The sequence below is a fragment of the Emys orbicularis genome, chromosome 19 (assembly GCF_028017835.1).
Source record: "Emys orbicularis isolate rEmyOrb1 chromosome 19, rEmyOrb1.hap1, whole genome shotgun sequence".
Taxonomy (NCBI): Eukaryota; Metazoa; Chordata; order Testudines; family Emydidae; genus Emys; species Emys orbicularis.
Genome location: NC_088701.1, coordinates 13,331,216 through 13,351,199, shown reverse-complemented (window position 1 = coordinate 13,351,199; position 19,984 = coordinate 13,331,216). Strand labels below are relative to the sequence as shown.

Sequence of the window (19,984 nt, the reverse complement as noted above, 5' to 3'; positions counted from 1 at the left end):
GCATTGCCACCTTTCTAATTGCCTGTAACTGGAGTCCCAAGGCCCCATCCCTGCCGCTTCCCCCAAGACCCTGCCCTGTCGCTCGCTCCTCTCCCTTCCTCCCCGCATTGTTCGCTGGATCCTCTCAAGGAGCCTGCTTGCAGGTAGGAGGCAGTCACGGCTGATGAGGGGCTGGCGTGGGTTAACCCCCGCCCCGCGGTAACTGGATTTTTAGTTAGGGTGCCATTTAGGGTTGTCAGGTCCCCTTTTCGACCAGACTTTCCGGTTGAAAACCAGGCACCTGGCATCCCTAAATGGCACCTGGACACAGAAGCCCACAACCGGAGTGTCCGGGTAAAGGCCGGATGGGTGGCAACCCTACTGAGAGGTCAGATATAGAGTGATCATTTTGTGAAAAGTGTTCATCCACAGGTGACAGGATGTTCTTGTCTTTTATCATTTTCCTGTGTGAGTTCATTGGAGAGCGCAGTGATTGTCTGGTTACACCCACATCATTGTTACTGTGCCATTTAGTGCACGGGATGAGGTGCCCCCAGGGCCGGTGCTACCATTTAGGCAAACTAGGCGGTTGCCTAGGGCACCAAGATTTGGGGGCACCAAAAAGAGGTGCCCCCAATTTTTTTTATAGCGTTCTTACGTCCCCTCCCCGAGCGCGCAGTCGCCGCTCCACTTCTCCCGCCTCCCAGGCTTGCAGCGCCAATCAGCTGGTTGGCGCCACAAGCCTGGGAGGGGAGGAGAATTAGAGCAGGGGCGACGTGCTCTGGGAGGAGGCAGAGCAGAGGTGAGCTGGGGTGGGGAACTGCCGCACGGCTCCCCGGGCCGGGGGGGGGGGGAGCTGCCGCGGGGGTGCCTCAGAGCAGGGGGGGGACACCTGCCGCAGGGCTCCCCACCCCAGCTCACCTCTGCTACGCCCCCTCCCCGAGCACGCCGTCGCTGCTCCACTTCTCCCACCTTCCAGGCTTGCGGTGCCAATCAGCTGTTTGGCGCCGCAAGCCTGGGAGGGGAGGAGAATTAGAGCGGGGGCGGCGTGCTCGGGGAGGAGGCGGAGCAGAGGTGAGCTGGGGTGGGGAGCTGCCGCACAGCTCCCCGGGGGGGGGGAGCTGCCGCAGGGGGGCACCTCAGGGCGGGGGGGAGGAGCTGCTGCGGGGGGGGGGCGCCTCAGGGCGGAGGGAGGGGTGGGGAGCTGCCGCAGGGCTGGGGCGGGGCGCGCAAGGTGGAAGTTTCGCCTAGGGCGCAAAACTTCCTTGCACCGGCCCTGGGTGCCCCACATGTTATGATTGCCTTCTATGATGTTATGATTACCTTCGATGATGAGATAACTGGCTCTGTGGATATGGGGAAAGTGGTGGATGTGATATATCTTGACTTTAGCAAAGCTATTGATACTGTCTCCCACAGTATTCTTGCCAGCAAGTTAAAGAAGTATGGATTGGATGAATTGACTATAAGGTGGATAGAAAGCTGGCTAGATTGTCGGGCTCAACAGGTAGTGATCAATGGCTCGATGTCTAGTTGGCAGCCGGTATCAAGCAGAGTGCCCCAGGGGTCAGTCCTGGTGCTGGTTTTGGTCTACATCTTTATTAATGATCTGGATGATGGGATGAATTTCACCCTCAGCAAGTTCACAGATGACACTAAGCTGGGGGGAGAGGTAGATACACTGGCGGGTAGGGATAGGGTCCAGAGTGACCTAGAAAAATTGGAGGATTGGGCCAAAAGAAAGCTGATGAGGTTCAACAAGGACAAGTGCAGAGTCCTGCACTTAGGATGGAAGAATCCCATGCACTGCTACAGGCTGGGGACCGACTGGCTAAACAGCAGTTCTGCAGAAAAGGACCTGGGGATTACAGTGGATGAGAAGCTGGATATGAGTCAGCAGTGTGCCCTTGTTGCCATGAAGGCCAACGGCATATTGTGCTGTATTAGTAGGAGCATTGCCAGCAGATCGAGGGAAGTGATTATTCCCCTCTATTGAACACTGGTGAGGCCACATCTGGAGTATTGTGTCCAGTTTTGGTCCCCCCACTACAGAAAGTATGTGGACAAATTGGAGATAGTCCAGTGGAGGGCAACGAAAATGATTAGGGGGCTGGAGCACATGACTTATGAGGAGAGGCTGTGGGAACTGGGGTTATTTAGTCTGCAGAAGAGAAGAGTGAAGGAGGATTTGATAGCAGCCTTCAACTACCTGAAGGGGGGTTCCAAAGAGGATGGAGATAGGCTATTCTCAGTGGTGGCAGATGACAGAACAAGAAGCAATGGTGTCAAGTTGCAGTGGGGGAGGTTTAGGTTGGCTATTAGGAAACACTATTTCACTAGAAGGGTGGTGAAGCCCTGGAATGGGTTACCTAGGGAGGTGGTGGAATCTCCCATCCTTAGAGGTTATTAACGCCCGGCTTGACAAAGCCTTGGCTGGGATGATTTGGTTGGTATTGGTCCTACTTTGAGCAGGGGATTGGACTAGATGACCTCCTGTGGTCTCTTCCAACCCTAATATTCTATGATTCTATGATACGCCTGTGTAGGACCCATGGATCTTGAAAAGTGTGTTATGGGGGGGTGTTCATCATCTTAGCGGTGGAGATATGTCTACAGGTTTTCCATGATGCAATCGACTTGATACAATGTTTGGTAAAGGCAGTTTTAAGTGTGTTAAGATGTGAATCCCGGACTTTCTCCTTGGAGCATATTCTTGGTATCTGAGTGCCTGGCTGTAGATTTCTTGGTGTGCTTTGGGTGGTTACTGCATCTGTGAAGGTAAGGCTACGTCAACATGAAATCAGTTACAGCGGCACATAAGCACAGATGCTCTAAGCTGAGGGGAGAGAGCTCTTCTATTGGCTTAATTACTCCACCTCCCACAAGAGGTGGTAGGTCTGTCGGCAGAAGAAGCTCTCCTGCCAACATAGCACTGTCTACCCTGGCTCTTAGGTCGGTGTAATTTACGTTGCTCAGGGATGTGGATTATTCCGAAGTTATACTGAAGAAATTTGTAGTGTAGACAAAGTGTGGTGATCTGTGGGTTGCTTGTATATAGTTGCCTGTAAGGTTCCATTGCTGAAGCAGAGCGTGATATCCAGGAAGTTGGTGCTGGTGTGGGAGTTTTCTAGAGAGAGTTTAATGGATGGGTGGTGGTTGTTGAAATTGTGGTGGAAATTTGGGGGGAGGGATAGCTCAGTGGTTTGAGCATTGGCCTGCTAAACCCAGGGTTGTGAGTTCAATCCTTGAGGGGGCCATTTAGGGATCTGGGGCAAAATCAGTACTTGGTCCTGCTAGTGAAGGCAGGGGGCTGGACTCGATGACCTTTCAAGGTCCCTTCCAGTTCTAGGAGATGGGATATCTCCATTAATTATTATTATTTATTATTTTTTATTTAAATCTATGAGTGAGTTTAGGTCATCTGTCTGTGTATCAGGTATATCATTGGTTTTGTGGTGTATTTAAAACTGCCTTCCCCAAACAAGGACACTCCATCAAAGAAGTAGATCACATCCTGGAATGGGCCACCCAGATACCCTAAAGAGTATATGGAAATAAAACTCCCTCCATCCACACACCCCAGCTGTCACCTCCCATCCCACACTAGAACCCGTATGGGGCATCATTAAAAAATTACAACCCATACTTGATGGGGAACATGTTCTGAAAGAAATCTTTCCTGAATGCCTTCTTCTGGCCTTCACACAACCCCCCAGCCTCTCCCAGCTCATCATCAGAAGCAAGAAGACCAGGACCCACCAATTCAAAGCGGCACCAGATCCTGCCCGAACAACAGTTGCAAAACCTGTAGACATATCTTCAGTGCTGTGATGATCAATACCCCCCACAACACACATTTCAAGATCCATGGGTCCCAGCACATGCCTATCACAACATGTGGGGCACCTCGTCCAGTGCACTAAATGCCACAGTAACAATGATGCGGGTGTAACCAATCACTATGCTCTCGAACAAACTCACACAGGAAAATGATGAAGAGAAAAACAGCACATCACCTCGGGGTGAGCACTTTGCACAAAACGATCACTCTATACCTGACCTCTCAGTCCTCATCCTCCAAGGAAACCTGCACAACCCCTTCAAAAGATGAACCTGGGAGCTTAAATTCATAACTTTGCTAGACACTAAATACCATGGACTGAAGAGAGACACTGGATTTATGGCTTATTACAACAATCTGTAACCCACTAACAACCCCCTCACCCAAGCTGACTCCCCCCCCCCGTCCTTCCTCCCATGACTTCCCCCCATGTCACTTCACCTTGAATAGTCCCTTGAAATATTTATTTACTTTCACTAAACAATCTGTTCCATCTTGTATTTAGCTGTGACACACTGAGCACATTCCCAGCCCTGAAGAAGAGCTCTGTGCAGCTCGAAAGCTTCTCTCTCACCAACAGAAGTTGGTGTACTAAAATCATTTACCTCACCCACCTTGTCTCTCTGTGTACAGCTTATGAATTCTGTTTGATTTTGGAAACTTTATGGGTATCTGTAACAGGCTGCAGACTCCACTTTGAATGGTGGGCGTCTGTGGTGCCATATGTCTCCATATGGAGCTAAAATGCACAGGAGCTGACTGGAGAAATTCATGTCCTGGCACAGGGCTAACAAAGGGGAGAGTTGTTAAACTTTGATGATTTTCTGTTCAAATGGAGCGTCTGTGAACAAAGAGATGGCTGCTGCCCAAGGCACACCAGATGAGGCTGATTGGAAGGTCATCTGACAAAGAGGGCCAGGGGTTATAAGAGAAAAGGTCTCTCACTGGCCATTTGAGAAAGAGCGACAGAGAGAGACAGAGAGGGGAGACAAGAAGCAGAAGGAAACTGGCTGCAGGAATAAGAGAAGACTTCATGATCTGGAGGAGAAGCCATGTGCAGAAGGAGGTATTTGGGCTCCTTAGAGGAGTCCAGAGAACGCTCCACAATGGTGAGGAAACTGAGGCAGGGAAATGCGTCCAGATGCGCTGTTAATTTGTCTAGCGCTGGGTAATTCTTGTGCTATCTACAGTAATGAACAATTGGATTTAGACTCCTTTGAAAAGCCTGTGTGTCTGTTTGCTTCCCCATCACATGTCCCTGAAGGATGTGGGAACCTGGGGACAATGAAATGACTAATGGACATGCCACCATAGAGCAATGATGCCATGATGGGATAGCCATGTTGTTGATGGAAGAGTAGATAGGTAAAGATAGACAGAGAGAGAAAAAGAGCCCTGTGCAGATCTCAAAGTCCTTTGAAGATATTCGCTTTCAGCCCCACGTCAAGCAGGGAGTGAACATCTCCCTGCAATACAGAAGGGGAAGCTGAGGCACAGAGAGGGGATGATATCTGCTCAAAGTCACACAGAGCCAGGGATAGAACCCAGGCGTTCTGTCTCCCACTCCAGCAGCATCCCCTCTGCCCCAGAAACTGCAGGAGAGTCTGTGGTGTCTGTGCATCCATCCTGCACTTAGGCAAAGCAGCAAAAATCAGAAAGTGAGTGAGAAGCTGGGGAACCGGTTCTCGTTTGGCTGCATCAGTTGCTCTGGAGTCAGTGATGTGTGTGTCCTGCTTTGCAGGCTGCCGGGACGGGGACAGAATTTCATGGTAAATATTTGATGAGGGTTTTGGAGGAATTTGTTAAAAGGCTGCTCCAGTGAATGATTCATCAGGGCGGGAAGAGATTAAAGCATTTCCCCCGGCTGCATCATGGCCCCTTGGAGCATCCAGAGCCCCAGCTGCTCTCCCGTGCGCTCACCACTAGCGCTGATCTGGGCAAGACACTCCTGTGCCTCTTGCCTTGTGACCTGGGTCTATCGCTCAGCCTGTTCAGCGGCTGGCGGGATCGATGGGTAGCTGCAGCTTTTCCCTGTGACCACTTGAGGCCAGTGTTCCCACTGCTGCTGCAGATCCTTTCTCTTCGCCATCAGACCCAAGGCTTTTGCCCTCCATCTCGTTCCCACAGCCTCTCGAAGACATGGCTTCACTTAGCCCACTGGGGCGGGGAAGCAGGACACACTGAAGGTGGCAGGAGGAGCATGGAAGTGGGGGGCACCACGGGGAGAGGGTAGCATGGGGCAGGGGGCAGAGAAAAGGGGGGTTGCCCCACATAGCACCAGCACAGGGCACAAGGAGGTTGGGGCTTGTGGGTCAGAGCTAAGGTTATTACTGAGATATGTCATGTGAATTTCCACACCTAAAGCCCTGCTGCTAAGCGAAAGCTGTTGTCAGGGTAACAGGCACTATGTTTCCACTCCCACAGCTGCTCCTCTGCAGGGCTTTGAGGCTCAGCCTGGCTGAATATTGTGTGCTTTGTATGTGGGCTTTATGAGGGTATTTATGGTAAATGCCTCCTTGCAGTACAGGATAGGAGGTTTCCAATTCTTGGGTCAGAGAGGAGGGGATGGTCCCAGCTGAACTGACCTCATGGCCGGGGCTGAGGGGGTATCTCATGGGGAGGTAAAATCCTCTCGTGCCGCAGGTCCCCTCCTGTACCTTGGGGCGGATAGCCCTGCCCATCTCCCCAGGGGGCTGGGAGGGTAAATGCATTAAAGAAGGTGAGGCACCCAGATACCACGGTGATGGTACCTGAGACAGAGAGGGACATGCAGGCTCAGAGACACAAAGCAAAGCTCAATGCCGCATTTAATCACCCACGGGCCCAAACTTCCTAGGAGCAGACATGGGATAGAGCAGCCAGGCTGGGCTCCCCCCCAAACTCCCCACAGCTGGAGGCCGCCGCCTGCCCCAGAATCTGGAGGAGCCTGGGAAGAGCTGCAGGTTCTGCCTCGGGGCTCAGCTCCCACTGACCTGCTTGTGGCAGCGGCACTGACACCAGCATGTGCGCAGCAGGCTGCATGTTACACCTGCCTGGCTCTGGTGCAAGTGAGGCACTAGGTGCCAGACAATGGAGAAGGGGGGGAATGGGCCTGGCGCAGAGCAGGGCAGACAGAGGGGGCAGGTGCTGACTGCCCGGGGATGGACTCTGTCCAACTGAGGACATCACTGGGGGCACCCTAATATCCTTCCTGCGTGTCCATGTTATACTCACTTCCGTCTGGTCCAGCATGGTTGCCCTCCTGAGACTCCAGCCTGGACTTGGCCTGGGCAAGGGGGCAGGTCCCCCCGGGGCTGTGGCTGGGGTCTGTGTTACCGTGGTGGCAGCACCCGGGGCTGTGTGGCTCCTGACTCCCCACGCTGGCATCCTCCTCCTCCGCCTGCTGCTTGCACAGGTGGTGCTCCACCATCATCTGGAGCTCTGCAGGAGAGAGAAAGGCCGGGGATGAGCAACGCGCGGGGGCTTGTGGCTAAAGGGGGAACTCCTGGCCCACGTGGGTAATCAGGCACTTGGACACATGCCCAGTGTCTCTCCAATGGGGGACACAGTACATCCAGTGCTGGGTCACCCCAGGTCAGACCTGATCCTGACAGCCCCCAGGCCTGTCCCCAATGCTAAGCCACGCCGGTCAGAGCCGGTGCTGATCTGTCTGTGCCTGTCTCCAGCACTGAGTCACTCTTTGCCCATTCCCAGTGCTGATCCTCTCCCCCCCCCCCCCCGGTGCCCGTCCCTGGCACTGAGTTGCCCCGGATCAGATCTGGTGCGGATCCCCTGGTGGCGACTGGGTGTGAGCAGGGTGAGATGACAAGATGGCTTTAACCCCTATGTCCTGTCTATCAGGACAGTGGCAGTAGCTCTGTGGTCCATGAGTCTAGGCCCCAGTGGGACCATGCCCCTGAACAAGTACAGGATCAGCCCAGCAGAGGGAGAGACACAGCAGGGTGAGGCCAGTACACAGCCAGGTTCTCAGCGGAGGTGAAGATGAGAGGGACAGGGCATGAGGTGGAGAGAGGCAATGAGCTGTGGAAAAGGTTCTTGTGCCAACAATGGCTGGGCCCTGCCAAGGGACAGAGGAGGCGGATGGTCCGGGTGATGGGAGGGCGGGCAGTAGAGAGAGATGACTGGTGAAAAGTGACAAAGCTTCTAACCCCAGGGCCCCAGGCCCCAGGGGAGGGAGGGCAAAGCAGGGGGGTGTTAGAAACAAAGACGACAGTGCAGTCCTGAGATGGACATGGAAGAGGGGCTGGGGCCCCATGTGCTGGAAGGCAGCAGGGAGGACATTGAGCGCAACTGCAGCAGCCAAGGCTCTGACGAGAGCAAAGTCGGTGACCAGGTGGGGAGGGGTGGAGATGGGGCCATGCAGATCCCCTGCTGCTCTGCTGGCTGCAGTTGCTGAGGTGCTCACTGTGGATGGACTGGGAAGGTCTGAGTCAGGGAAGGCTCCGGGCTCTGCAAGTCCCTTATTGACTTATCCTTTCTACAGCACCTTTCACCTGGAGATCCTCACAGGAATCCGTTCACCCTCCACACACTGAAATGCAGCCACCTTTGGGGTGGAGCACAGCAGCTGTTCAACAGCCTCACTGCACTGCGAAACAACCATGTAGGAAGGAGGTGAAGAACAAAAGCCAGAGGGTGGATTCATTGTAGCCATGTTTGAGGCGAAACGCCAGAGCTTCACCCCCCGAGAACAACACCAGGGTATCTGCACCCCCCACCAACACAGGTTCAGAGAGCAGAGCGCCCCCTATGGCATCACCAACCCCACTTCTTCTGCAGCACCTGAGCTCCCCTTGGGCACCCATCCGAGATCAGGCTATGCCTAGTACTGTTTAGCTTGCAAGCTCAGAGCACATACTTAGCTCACGCCTTCTTTTCTTATACTGCTAGCAACACAATTATTCATTTAAAAATAACTCCACCGACATGTTAGCTGCTGCATCATCAACCGTGGAGTGGAACTGGGACACACTGTCAAGCCACAAGGCTACTCAGTTTAGCAACCCAGTGTGCTTAATAGGTGTTCGAAATGGGTCCAAGCCCAGCTCACAGCTCCACACACCTCAAGCTGGAGGGGATGGGCGATGCCCCGGATACCCACACCCACAGCCACTTCCCAGACCTTCAAGTGACCCTGTCTTTAGAATGGGGGAAGGCACGCTGGCCTGTGAGCACAGTAGCAGCCTGGAGTGAAATGGGCAGGACTCCCCTGCATTATATAACACCAACTGCTCGCTGGCTGGTAAATGTCAGGAAGGGAACGGGGCTGTTCTTTCCCTGTGTGCAGAATGAATACAAGCAAGCGCCTATTCTCTGCTCCCCCAGTTCAGAGGGTCTCTCCAGAGGCCCCTAGTGCCAGATGTTGGCAGGTATGAACATGGGACAAGACTGGGGGAGGACAAAGGGGGCAGTTGGCAGGGAAATGGAGCAAGGCTCAGAGGGAGAGGGAGGGAATGTGAGATGGAAGACGGGGTGGATGAAGGAAGCATGAGAGGACAGAAGCATTTCCCAGAGAGAAGCAGGCGTGAGATGTGCCCGCTGCATGTCCTTGTGCCTCCCAACAGCAGCGGGAAGCGGAGGGCGTGCCACGGTACCTTTCATGGTGGGGGTGGTGCGGGGGACCTTCTTCCTCTGTCTGGGCGACATGGACAGACCTGGCTGCAAAGAGAGGGAAGGCCAGGTCACAACAGGATACTGCACGGCACTAGAGCAACCAGAGCTAGAGGCGCCAGCGGCTGCGTTGGTAGTTTGCTGGGGAGTGGGGCTGGCATCCAGCAGGCTCAGAACAGACCACACTGCCCCCCCTGCCCCCCACAACACAGGTCCCAGGGTGCTTTTGGTCAGGATGGAGCAATGCCTGCTGGGACCTGCCCACATTCTCATGTTCAGCCTGGGAGGGTGGCACAGGGAGAGGGGTGAGTGGGCAGTGAGGTCTCACCACCTGGATCCCAATGGAGCAATGACCAGCTGGCAGCCCTGCTATAGCTAAGGGGCCCCAGACATCGGCTGATTACAATGAATCAAGTGCAGTGCTGGTATCCTGTACGTCCCCCTCCTCCAGCCCCAAGTGCACCTCCAGACACCCCACAACCTACTGCACACAGAGGTGCACATGCACTCTCACTACCCCACCCCTTTGGAAGAGCTTTGGTGAGGGAGCCTGTGGAGTGGCTAGGAGGGCTGGGGGCTGCCTGCAGATGGGACTGGAGGCTGATGGGGGCACCTCCTGGGTGTGGCTCATTTCACTGTCACAGCTGGGACATACGGGGGACTGGTTACAGATTTCATATAAATCCTTCCTGGAGCTCAGAGAGAACCGAGACTCCTTCCCGACAACCGTGCACGCAGTCTGTCTGCTTCCACGGCCCTCACCCATCCACAACCCCCACCCGCCCACCCCCACACATGCCCACTCCCCCACAGCTAGGCACGTGCACATTCACACACCACACACAGCCTCCCACACTTCCTTTACCCCTGCCCCTGCCCCCACACACGGTCTCTCCTGCCTGCTAGCTCAGGTCTGGAGTCGCCCGGGGGAGCTGGGTCCTGGGAGTAGCCCAATGGCCTCTCCTCGTCCGTGCTCCCTACATCACTGTTCTCCAAGAATGGCAGGCTCTTGGCCCGCTGGGCCCAGGAATCAGGCTAGGCTGAGCCGACTGACAGAACCGCTCTGCCCTGCTGCTCTGGGCTGACCAGGAACATGAGACTCAGGTATGTTCCTGCTAGGAAATGCAAGGCATGCAGGAGTCCTACCGCGCTGGGTGCCCGTGTGCAGGACTGCCAGCCCCTTCCAAACCACAGAGGAGGGTGCGTGAGACAAGGAGGCACCTACCTTCAGCAATGGGTTGGGGAGCCGGTCCTCGTCGATTTCTGTGGGGCGGAGGGGGCATGTGGAAATGGGGAGAAAAAGAATGGGGGGGGGGGGGAGAGAAAAGGAGCAACAGGTTAATAGAGAGAAGACTCCAGGAACTGATCACATCCAGGTGGATGCTCAGGAGCAGATCCAGCCCTGAGGATCATCATCAGCTGCTTTATAACACACTGCGTTCAAACCATTAACCCTCTCCCCGCCGACCATACAAATCCTTTGTATTTCCATAGTGTCCCCGCCCGGCTGGGGATCTCAAAACACTGCAGAAATATGGATTAACTTCATTGCAGCACCCAACGAGTGAGGGGGCAGGTCAGGGGGCTCAACTCTGGGTCTACAGAGGGGGAAACAGCTGGGCTATTTGCTCAGACACTCTTCCTGCCCCATCAAGCAGCCAGAGGCTGGGCCAGACTGACCACGCCCCTCATGTGTCATTCCCACCACTGCAAAGTGGGTGCAAAACACCACCCATTCAGCACGGCAGCACTTTGTGCCCACTTAGAATCATAGAATCGTAGAAGATTTGGGTTGGAAGAGACCTCAGGAGGTCATCTAGTCCAATCCCCTGCTCAAAGCAGCACGAACCCCAACTAAATCATCCCAGCCAGGGCTTTGTCAAGCTGGGTCTTAAAAACCTCTAAGAATGGAGATTCCACCACCTCCCTGGGTAACCCATTCCAGTGCTTCACCACTCTCCTAGTGAAATAGTGTTTCCTAATATCCAACCTAAACCTCCCCCACTGCAACTTGAGACCATTGCTCCTTGTTCTGTCATCTGCCACCACTGAGAACTGGGCTGGGCAGCAGCGGGTCATGTAGGGTGACCAGATGTCACGATTTTATAGGGACAGTCCCATTTTTTTGGTCTTTTTCTTATATAGGCTCCTATTACTCCCCACCTCCTGTCCCGATTTTTCACATTTGCTATCTGGTCACCCTAGCCGGTCATGCCCTGGCCAGGAGTCTCAGTTTATTGCTGGTGAATGCATTGGCTCAGTCCCAGGGAGCATGCTGGCTCCTAGCGCCCAGCAATGGAGTCTCTGTGCCAGGGCACCACAGCCCATGCTGGCGTGGGACACACGGCACAGCAGGCCTGATGCTGCCGGACTCACCCTGACCCACACTGAGGCAGCTCCAGTTGCTGATGATTTGCAGCAGCGTTGCTGAGATCAGGATCAGGCCCAGCCTGCTTGGTTTATTTGTTCCCCGTTTTTCCCTGGTGAGGTCAGAGCCTGTAGAGCCGAGTCCCTGCTGGGCAGCCTGGGTGAGTGGCCCCCTCTCCTCCCAGGCACAGGGACAGGGTGGGGGCAGCATGAGCCTCCCAGAGCATATATGTGTGTGTGTGTGTGCGCGTGCTCTCTCTTTGTACAGAGGGCCTATGGAATGGGTGTATTTGTGGGTGGTGGTCTGTGCGGGGTGTGTACAGAGTGTGTGGGGAGAGCATGTATCTGTACAGCAGGGGAGGGTGTGTATGTGTGAGATTCCATGGGCTCTCTGCCTGTGTCTCTCCACCTCCCACCAGGACTGAGCTGGGATGCTGTCGCCATGACAATATCTGCTCCAACAGACTAAAAAAATCCCCCAGTTTTAAAACACTTTCCCACTCAGCAATGAGTACCCGACCCGTAGCATCTTGATTGCCTGGGAAACAAAAGAGGGTGTTGCCATGGTAACCAGAATTTCACTGAGAGGCTGCAGGAGCTTGTGGTCCTCAGGAGGGTCCTCAATGGAGCCAGGGTCGGTGGGTATCATAGGCCAAGGGAGGCTAAATTTCCCCTAATCTAGACTGTGGCCCCGCCCACGCTCCCCCCTCACCCGGCTCCGAAGCTGGCAGAGGCTCAGCTCCTGCCCCAGCCTGGAGCTAGGGGTTTGTCTCGCAGCTGGGGTCTGGCGCAGGCTGGGGCGGCTTGGGCCAGACCTGGGGTCAGGCTGGCCAGAGCGACTGGAGCAGGCAGGCCGGCCAGGAGAGGGGGAGGGGCTCTGGCCAAGGATGTGTGTGTGAGAGGGGAGCTCAGTGGGGCCTCAGTTGGAAAAGATGGCAGACTAGCCTCCCTGAAGGGGGGGTTCACCTGCTGCCCATGAATAGAGCCCTTGGTCCTCTCCCCTTCCTAGACCTCTGAAGCACTGGGATAAAGAAAGAAAGAAAGAAAGAACATTATGTTGTGACATGCTCCATTGTAGCAATGGTGGATTCTCCATCATGGGCAATTTTTAAATCCAGATTGGATTGTTGTCTAAAAGTTCTCCTTTTAGGGATTAATTCACAGCAGGTCTCTGGCCTGTGCTGTACAGGAGGCCAGACTAGATGATCACAGTGGCCCCTTCTGGACTTAGAATCTATGAATGTTTTAGGGTTTGTCTACACTTAAAATGCTACAGCAGCACAGCTGCACCGCTGTAGTGCTTCAGTGTCGACATTACCTAGGGTGACGGGAGAAGCCCTCCTCCTCCCTGAGAGGTGGTACCTAGGTTGACAGTTAAACCAATTTAATTTTCTAGTGCAGACCAGACGTCAGTAAGAGGGACCTCTAGCAAGGCACCGCTGTTTGATTTTCTCATAGCTAATCTGGGCAAAGTACAGTGTGAGATGGAAGACAAATCCACTAGGCTCAGCAAACTGGGCCTCATATTAGATGCCACACAGTACAGGCTGGTCCTCTCTGGCTGTGTCTACACCAGGCTAATTGTCAGAGGACACCAGCATTTTAACCACTGTGATGCAGGTCTTGGTGACAAGGTGGGAATAACGTGGCTGAGCCCTATCTACACTAGCGCCTCCACCAGGTGGGGTTGCACCAGGAGGGGTTTTCCAAACAGGCTTATGGCCAGGGCCGTAGAAATATTGCTGAAGGAGCCTGCCAATAGACAAGTAAATCAGCTGTTACAGGGGGGATTTGGGGAGCTTGACCTCTCTCCCATAATTAGAATAATAGAATCATAGGGTTAGAATCAAGGGTCATGTAGTCTAACCCCCTGCTAAGATGCAGGATTTGTTGTGTGTAAACCATCACAGACACATGGCTCCAGCCTCCTTTTGAAACCTCCAGTGAAGGAACTTCCACAACCTCCCAGGGCGTCTGTTCCACGGTCCTATTATTCTTACAGTTCGGAAGTTTTTCCTGAGATTAAATCTATATCTGCTGTGCTGAAGTTTAAATCCATCGCCTCTTGTCCTGCCCTGTGGCAAGAAAGAACAACTTTTCGCCATTTTTTTATGGCAGCCATTCAAATATACAAGAAGACCACTATCATGTCCCCCCTCTTAATCTCCTCTTTTCCAAACTAAACATACCCAGTAGCTTCAGCCTTTGCTCATATGGCTGGCGTTCCATCCCTTTCGTCATCTTTGCCGCTCGCCTCTGGATCTTTTCCAGTTTCTCTACATTCTGTCTATACAGTAGTGACCAAAACTGGACACAGTACTCCAGCTGAGGCCTAACCAGCGCCGAGTAGAGTGGTACTATCACCTCCCGTGACTTGCATGCTATGCCTCTGTTAATGCACCTAAAATTGCATTTGCTTTTTTTGCAACAGCATCGAGTTGCTGATTCATGTTGAGGTTGTTGAGGTTGTGATCCACCACTACTCCCAGATCCTTTTCAGCAGTGTGGCTGCGAAGCCGTTCTCTATTTGCGCGCTTGTTTCCTCCCCACCCCCAAGTCTAGTACCTTACATTTGTCTTTGTTGAATTTGATTTTGTTGATTTTCTTGTCTATAGCCCAGTTCTCCACTTTATTAAGATCTCTCTGAATTTTAGCTCTATCCTCCAAAGTATTGGCAACCCCTGTGCAGTAGCGTAGCTGGGCGGGGGGGGGAGGGGGGGAGCAGGTGGAGCGGCCGCTGAGCGCTGAGCACAAGTGGCGCCTTTTTAATTTTTACTCTGAACAGGGGGGGCGGACATAAAAAAAGGCGCCACCCGCTGCGGCGCTTGTACTCACCGGGCGGCGCTCCGGGTCTTCGGCGGCACTTCGGCGGCGGATCCTTCACTTGCTCCGGGTCTTCAGCGGCATTTTGGCGGCAGGTCCTTCAGTGCCGCCGAAGACCTGGAGCGCCGCCCAGTGAGTACAAGCGCCGCAGCGGGTGGCACCTTTGTTTATGTCCGCCCCCCCTGTTCGCTCCACCTGGCTATGCCACTGCCCCTGTGACACACTCTACCTCAGAATGACACAATGTAACCCTCATATTCATCATTCATATATGGTTGTGATATTTCGTACAAAGCATGCCATGTAAGGTATCATATGAAAAGTCATGATCTGCTAGAACCCATTGTTCTGTCCAAATATGTATATTATTAGTGTGTATGAAGTTATGAGATTGTGCTGTATGGCTGTTACTGAAATAGGCTGTCAGTCTGCTAGTGACATACAAAGGGTCCCTGCCCAGGTGGTTGTTTGTTGACCGTCCATTAATCAACTGTGTGACTCAACTATGCAAGCATCACACAATGGGAACTGCTCGATCACTGTGACTTGGGGGCTGCTTGATTACTGTGACTTGGCAAAGCCCACCAGGACATGCCTGGGCTAGTGTCTGCCAGATACATGGGCCAAAGGTATCAAACAAGGGACAATAGCACCATGTCTTGGCTTTTCTCCTCCCCACCTATGCTGGAAACTACCAGAATGCCAAGAAGACTAAGCTCATCTGAGGAGACGGTCCAGGCTTCAGTGGGGTGAGAACATTACTTGATCTAAATACTGCGTAGTGGAATAAGGCTTAAGATTTAGACTGTGCACTTATCTTTTATTTTCTTTGGCAACCATCTCTGTCCTTTGATGCCTACCACTTATAATTATGTAAAATCTATCCTTCAGTAGTTAATAAACTTGTTTTATATTTTACCTAAAACTGTGTATTTTGCTTGAAGTGCTTAGGAAACCTCAGCTCAGATACAAAAGCTGATGGATATCTTCTCCACATTGAGGGAGGGGTGGACTGGGTTACAAACTTACACTGGCTTCTGATCTGGGCAAGATGGTACAGCTCAGGGGTGCAAGGTCAGGGAGCTGAGGGGAAATGGCTGGTGCCTTTCTCTGTGTGATTGATGAGAGGCTTTGGGTGCCTTCATGCAATCTAGCTGGGTGTGGGGCTCCACATGATGTTGTACTGAGTGGTAACAGCGCCTGGAGGGGTTTGCTGCTTGTCACTAGCAAAGCATTGTGTGAGACAGCCCAGGCTGGAGAGTTAAGGGGGCACAGCGGTACTCCAGTTCCAGGTTGTACTCCAGGGAACCTGTCACTCCCCCCTCCTCCCCCCCGCAGCTTTGTGTCATCTGCAGACTTGATCAGTATGCTCTCTATAGCTACAACCGGGTCATTAATAAAGATGTAAAACAACACCAGTCCCAGAACAGATCCCTGTGGAACCCCACTTGAGACCTCCCTCCAATCTGACATCATAGTTACTCTTTGTTTGCAGTTAATAATTATGTATCCACTTAATGGTAGTTCTGTTGAGCCCGCGTTTCTCTAGCTTACTTATCAGAATGTCATGGGGGGTTTGTCCAAAGCCCTGCTGAAGCCCAGGTATGATCTAACAAACCAGTTACTCTCTCAAAGAAGGAAATCATGCTGGTTTGGCATGATTTGTTCTTGGTAAATCCATGATCGCTGCTGGTGATTACCCCTTCATCATCCAGGTATTTGCAAATTGAATGTTTTATACATAGGGCCCTACCAAATTCAGGGTCCATTTTGGTCAATTTCACAGTCATAGGATTTGAAAAATCGTAAATTTAATGATTTCAGCTATTTAAACCTGAAATTTTACAGTGTTGTAGGGGTCCTGACTCAAGAAGGAGTTGTGGGGTGGTCACAAGGTTATTGTGTGTGGGGGGGGGGCGGGGGTTGCGGTACTGCTACTCTTACTTCTGCACTGCTGCTGGCAGCGGCGCTGCCTTCAGAGCTGTGGAGCTGGAGAGCGGCAGCTGCTGGTCAGGAGCCCAGCTCTGAAGGCAGAGCCGCCTTCAGAAGCAGAGTAGAAGTAAGGATGGCATGGTATGGTATTGCCACCCTTACTTCTGCGCTGCTGCTGGCGGGGCACTGCCTTCAGAGCTGGGCACCCGGCCAACAGCCGCTACTCTCCAGCCACCCAGCTCTGAAGGCAGTGCATAAATAAGGGTGGCAATATCACAATCCCCCTAAAATAACCTTGCAACCCCCCTGCAACTCCCTTTTGGGTCAGGACCCCCAATTTCAGAAATGCTGGTCTCCCCTGTGAAATCTGTATAGTATAGGGTAAAGCACTAGATTTCACCAGGGGAGACCAGATTTCACGGTCTGTGATGCATTTTTCATGGCCGTAAATTGGTAGGGCCTATTTATACATTGCTGTAGTAGCTTCCCAGGTAACAAGTCAGACTGACTGGTCTATAGTTCCCCGGCTCCTCCTTTCCCCCCTTTTAAAGATGAGCACTAGGTTAGCCCTTCTCCAGTCATCCGGGACCTCTCCTGTCATCCATGAGTTTGTAAATATTATTGCCAGTGGCTTCAGCTAATTCCTTCAGTAACCTGGGCTGAATAGCATCTGGCCCCACTGATTTGAATTCATTCAAACTGGTCAGAAGACCTCTGATGTGTTCTTTTCTTATCCTGATTTGCACCCTTTCCCCTGTATTGTCCATGGTAACTTCGCTAGTCGTCTGGTCGCATGTTACCTGGGCACCTGCCCAGAAGGCCATGTGAAATCACCCACAATGAATTGTTGTTTGGAGCAGTGCCGGGGATTCTGGGATTAACATGACTGAGTGCAGCATGGGATGTAATAGCAAGTCCATTACTGTAACGGAATCCTAAACTCTATTATACTGTTCAGCCACTAGGCGGTGCTGTGTGTAACCTAACTTATTTAACCTAACCTCAGCCATACATCGCGGAGCATTGAATAGACTAATAGTGCACACATCTGGTGTGTATCTTGCTCAGAAGGAAGCTCTGTGACCGGACTGTGTCTGGTACAGGAGCATGACATGGCGTCAGAAATAAACTAAGAACAGAAACAGAAGGGAAACAGCAACAAAAGTTGGAAACAGAAGGAACAAAGCAACAAAGGTTGCAGGATCTCATCAAAGTGCCACTCTTCAATGCCCCAGAGAACTTCAGCTTTGACAAACCTTCAGAATGGACAGACTGAACACAATATTTTGCAAGATTTTGCATTGCTACCAAGTTCCACAGTGAAACGGAAGATATTCAGGTATTTTCTTTGTTTATGCTATTGGGCAGCAGGCAAATCCTTTGACTTTACTGAAGACAGTCACAAAGATGACTATGAAAGGGTTCTGGCTATGTCTGATGCATATTTTATACCTCAGAGAAAAGTGGTTTATGAAAGAGCATGTTTTCATCCGAGAAATGCTGAATGTTTTATAAGAGCTCTCTCTTTTATAAGAGACCGGGTTAACACATAAAAATCTTTCACAGAAGCTACAGTTGAAAACAGACTTAACCCACATTAGCCACAATTGATTAGAGAGGCTGAAATAAGCTGTATAGACAGCCAACAAAATCCTACAACGGGAAGATCCATTCCTTGCTCTTCTAAGTTACAGATCAACACCAATAGTGGCTACTGGATATAGTCCATCACAACTCCTGATGGGACGACAGCTCAGAACTATTGTTCCAACTTTGGAACAGAAACTATCTCGAAAGTGGACAGACATGAAGACAGTAGCCAAATCTGATAAAAAGACCCTAAAAACACTTTTACAACAGATGTCACTCAGAGAACAGCTGGGTCCTGTGTTTGTGTCAAATTGGATGCAGAAAAAGGATGGGTAGCTCCAGCTATTGTAAAGAAAAAGAATTCATCACCCAGATCATATGTGATCAAGACCAACAGTGGAGCGTTCAACAGAAACTATTGTCATCTACAGTTTGTTCCTCAGCAAGATCAACAGAGCAAACTCTACAGATGGCAGATGCAGAAGAAGTAGACGCAAGGATTCCAAACTGAACATAGCCAGTCATTGCAATTAATGGACAGCCAGATGAGCAAGCTGTTATGCGTTTGGGTCGTGTAATTAGAAAATCACTATGATTCAGAGGCACTTAACAGACTGATACATGCTGAGCTTCAAAGATAGCGTGGTTGTGTAAACTTTGTAAATGGCAGGAATGTAGAACTTAAAGGGGGAGATGTAATGGAATGCTAAACTGTATTATACAGTTCAGCCACTAGGTGGCGTTGTGTGAAACATACCTTAGTTAAGTTCACCTCTGTCATACCTGGCAAATTATTAAAGGATCTTACAGTGCTCACATCTGGTGCATATCTTGCTCAGAAGGAAGCTCTGTGCCCCACCCGTGTCTTTCCAGGAGCACGACAATTGCCACATGTGTGCCTGCTGAGTGTGGAGGCACTGGCTTGTGCTAATAACGGTCAAGATAATGACAGTGAGATAAAGTATAATCAATGTAACTGTCTCGTGAAGACAGGGCTTAGCCAGCCGCTGCGAAGAACACGATTAACCTTAGTTAAGTTCACCTCTGTCATACCTGGCAAATTATTAAAGGATCTTACAGTGCTCACATCTGGTGCATATCTTGCTCAGAAGGAAGCTCTGTGCCCCACCCGTGTCTTTCCAGGAGCACGACAATTGCCACATGTGTGCCTGCTGAGTGTGGAGGCACTGGCTTGTGCTAATAACGGTCAAGATAATGACAGTGAGATAAAGTATAATCAATGTAACTGTCTCGTGAAGACAGGGCTTAGCCAGCCGCTGCGGAGAACACGATTCCCCCAGCAGCAGCCGACCTGAATAAAACGGATGAGCCTACTCTCCATCAAAACGAGCTTCCATGATCCTATCATGCAGCGCAGGTGAAGTGGAAAATTAATTTCTTATTAATGTATTGTTATTATTTGTTATTTAGATGTGGTCATGCCTAGAGGCCCTGATCTTGGATGCTATACGCAGGTCACATTAGTATAGGATGAGACACAACCAACAGACAAGGGTGCTTGAGTGATCACTGTAATAAGAAGCTGTTCACCTAAGATGGTCCCAGGCTCCACCCACAAACAGCCACCAAGCGCTACCCCCTTGACACGCCAAAAGAAGACCCAGTGCACAGAGCTTCATAATAGGATGGTCCTGCTCCTTTTAAATGTAATTAGTAGGCTTCAGAGTCAACACACATTGAGATGAATGGGGGCAGTTCACTCCTCCTACAGCCACTGCTCTAGTCTGTGCACACTCAAGTGAATTTCACTGCATTTGTTACACTCGCTGATAACTGACTGCACTGGTGCTGTGCTCGGGTTGCATCAGCTGAGGATCTGGC

General features: G+C 51.7%; 1 protein-coding gene across 1 annotated transcript in view; it reads right to left on the bottom strand.

The window, feature by feature from the left end:
• Positions 1-19,984, bottom strand: part of PPP1R1A (protein phosphatase 1 regulatory inhibitor subunit 1A) — a 61,205-nt gene that overhangs the window by 1,431 nt on the left and 39,790 nt on the right. Inside the window, exons 3-5 of the mRNA XM_065419299.1 lie at positions 10,656-10,693; positions 9,415-9,478; positions 7,034-7,240 (exon numbers count right to left, since the gene is read on the bottom strand). Coding sequence (XP_065275371.1) covers positions 7,034-7,240; positions 9,415-9,478; positions 10,656-10,693 — 309 coding nt within the window. The remainder of the gene's footprint in view (positions 1-7,033; positions 7,241-9,414; positions 9,479-10,655; positions 10,694-19,984) is intronic.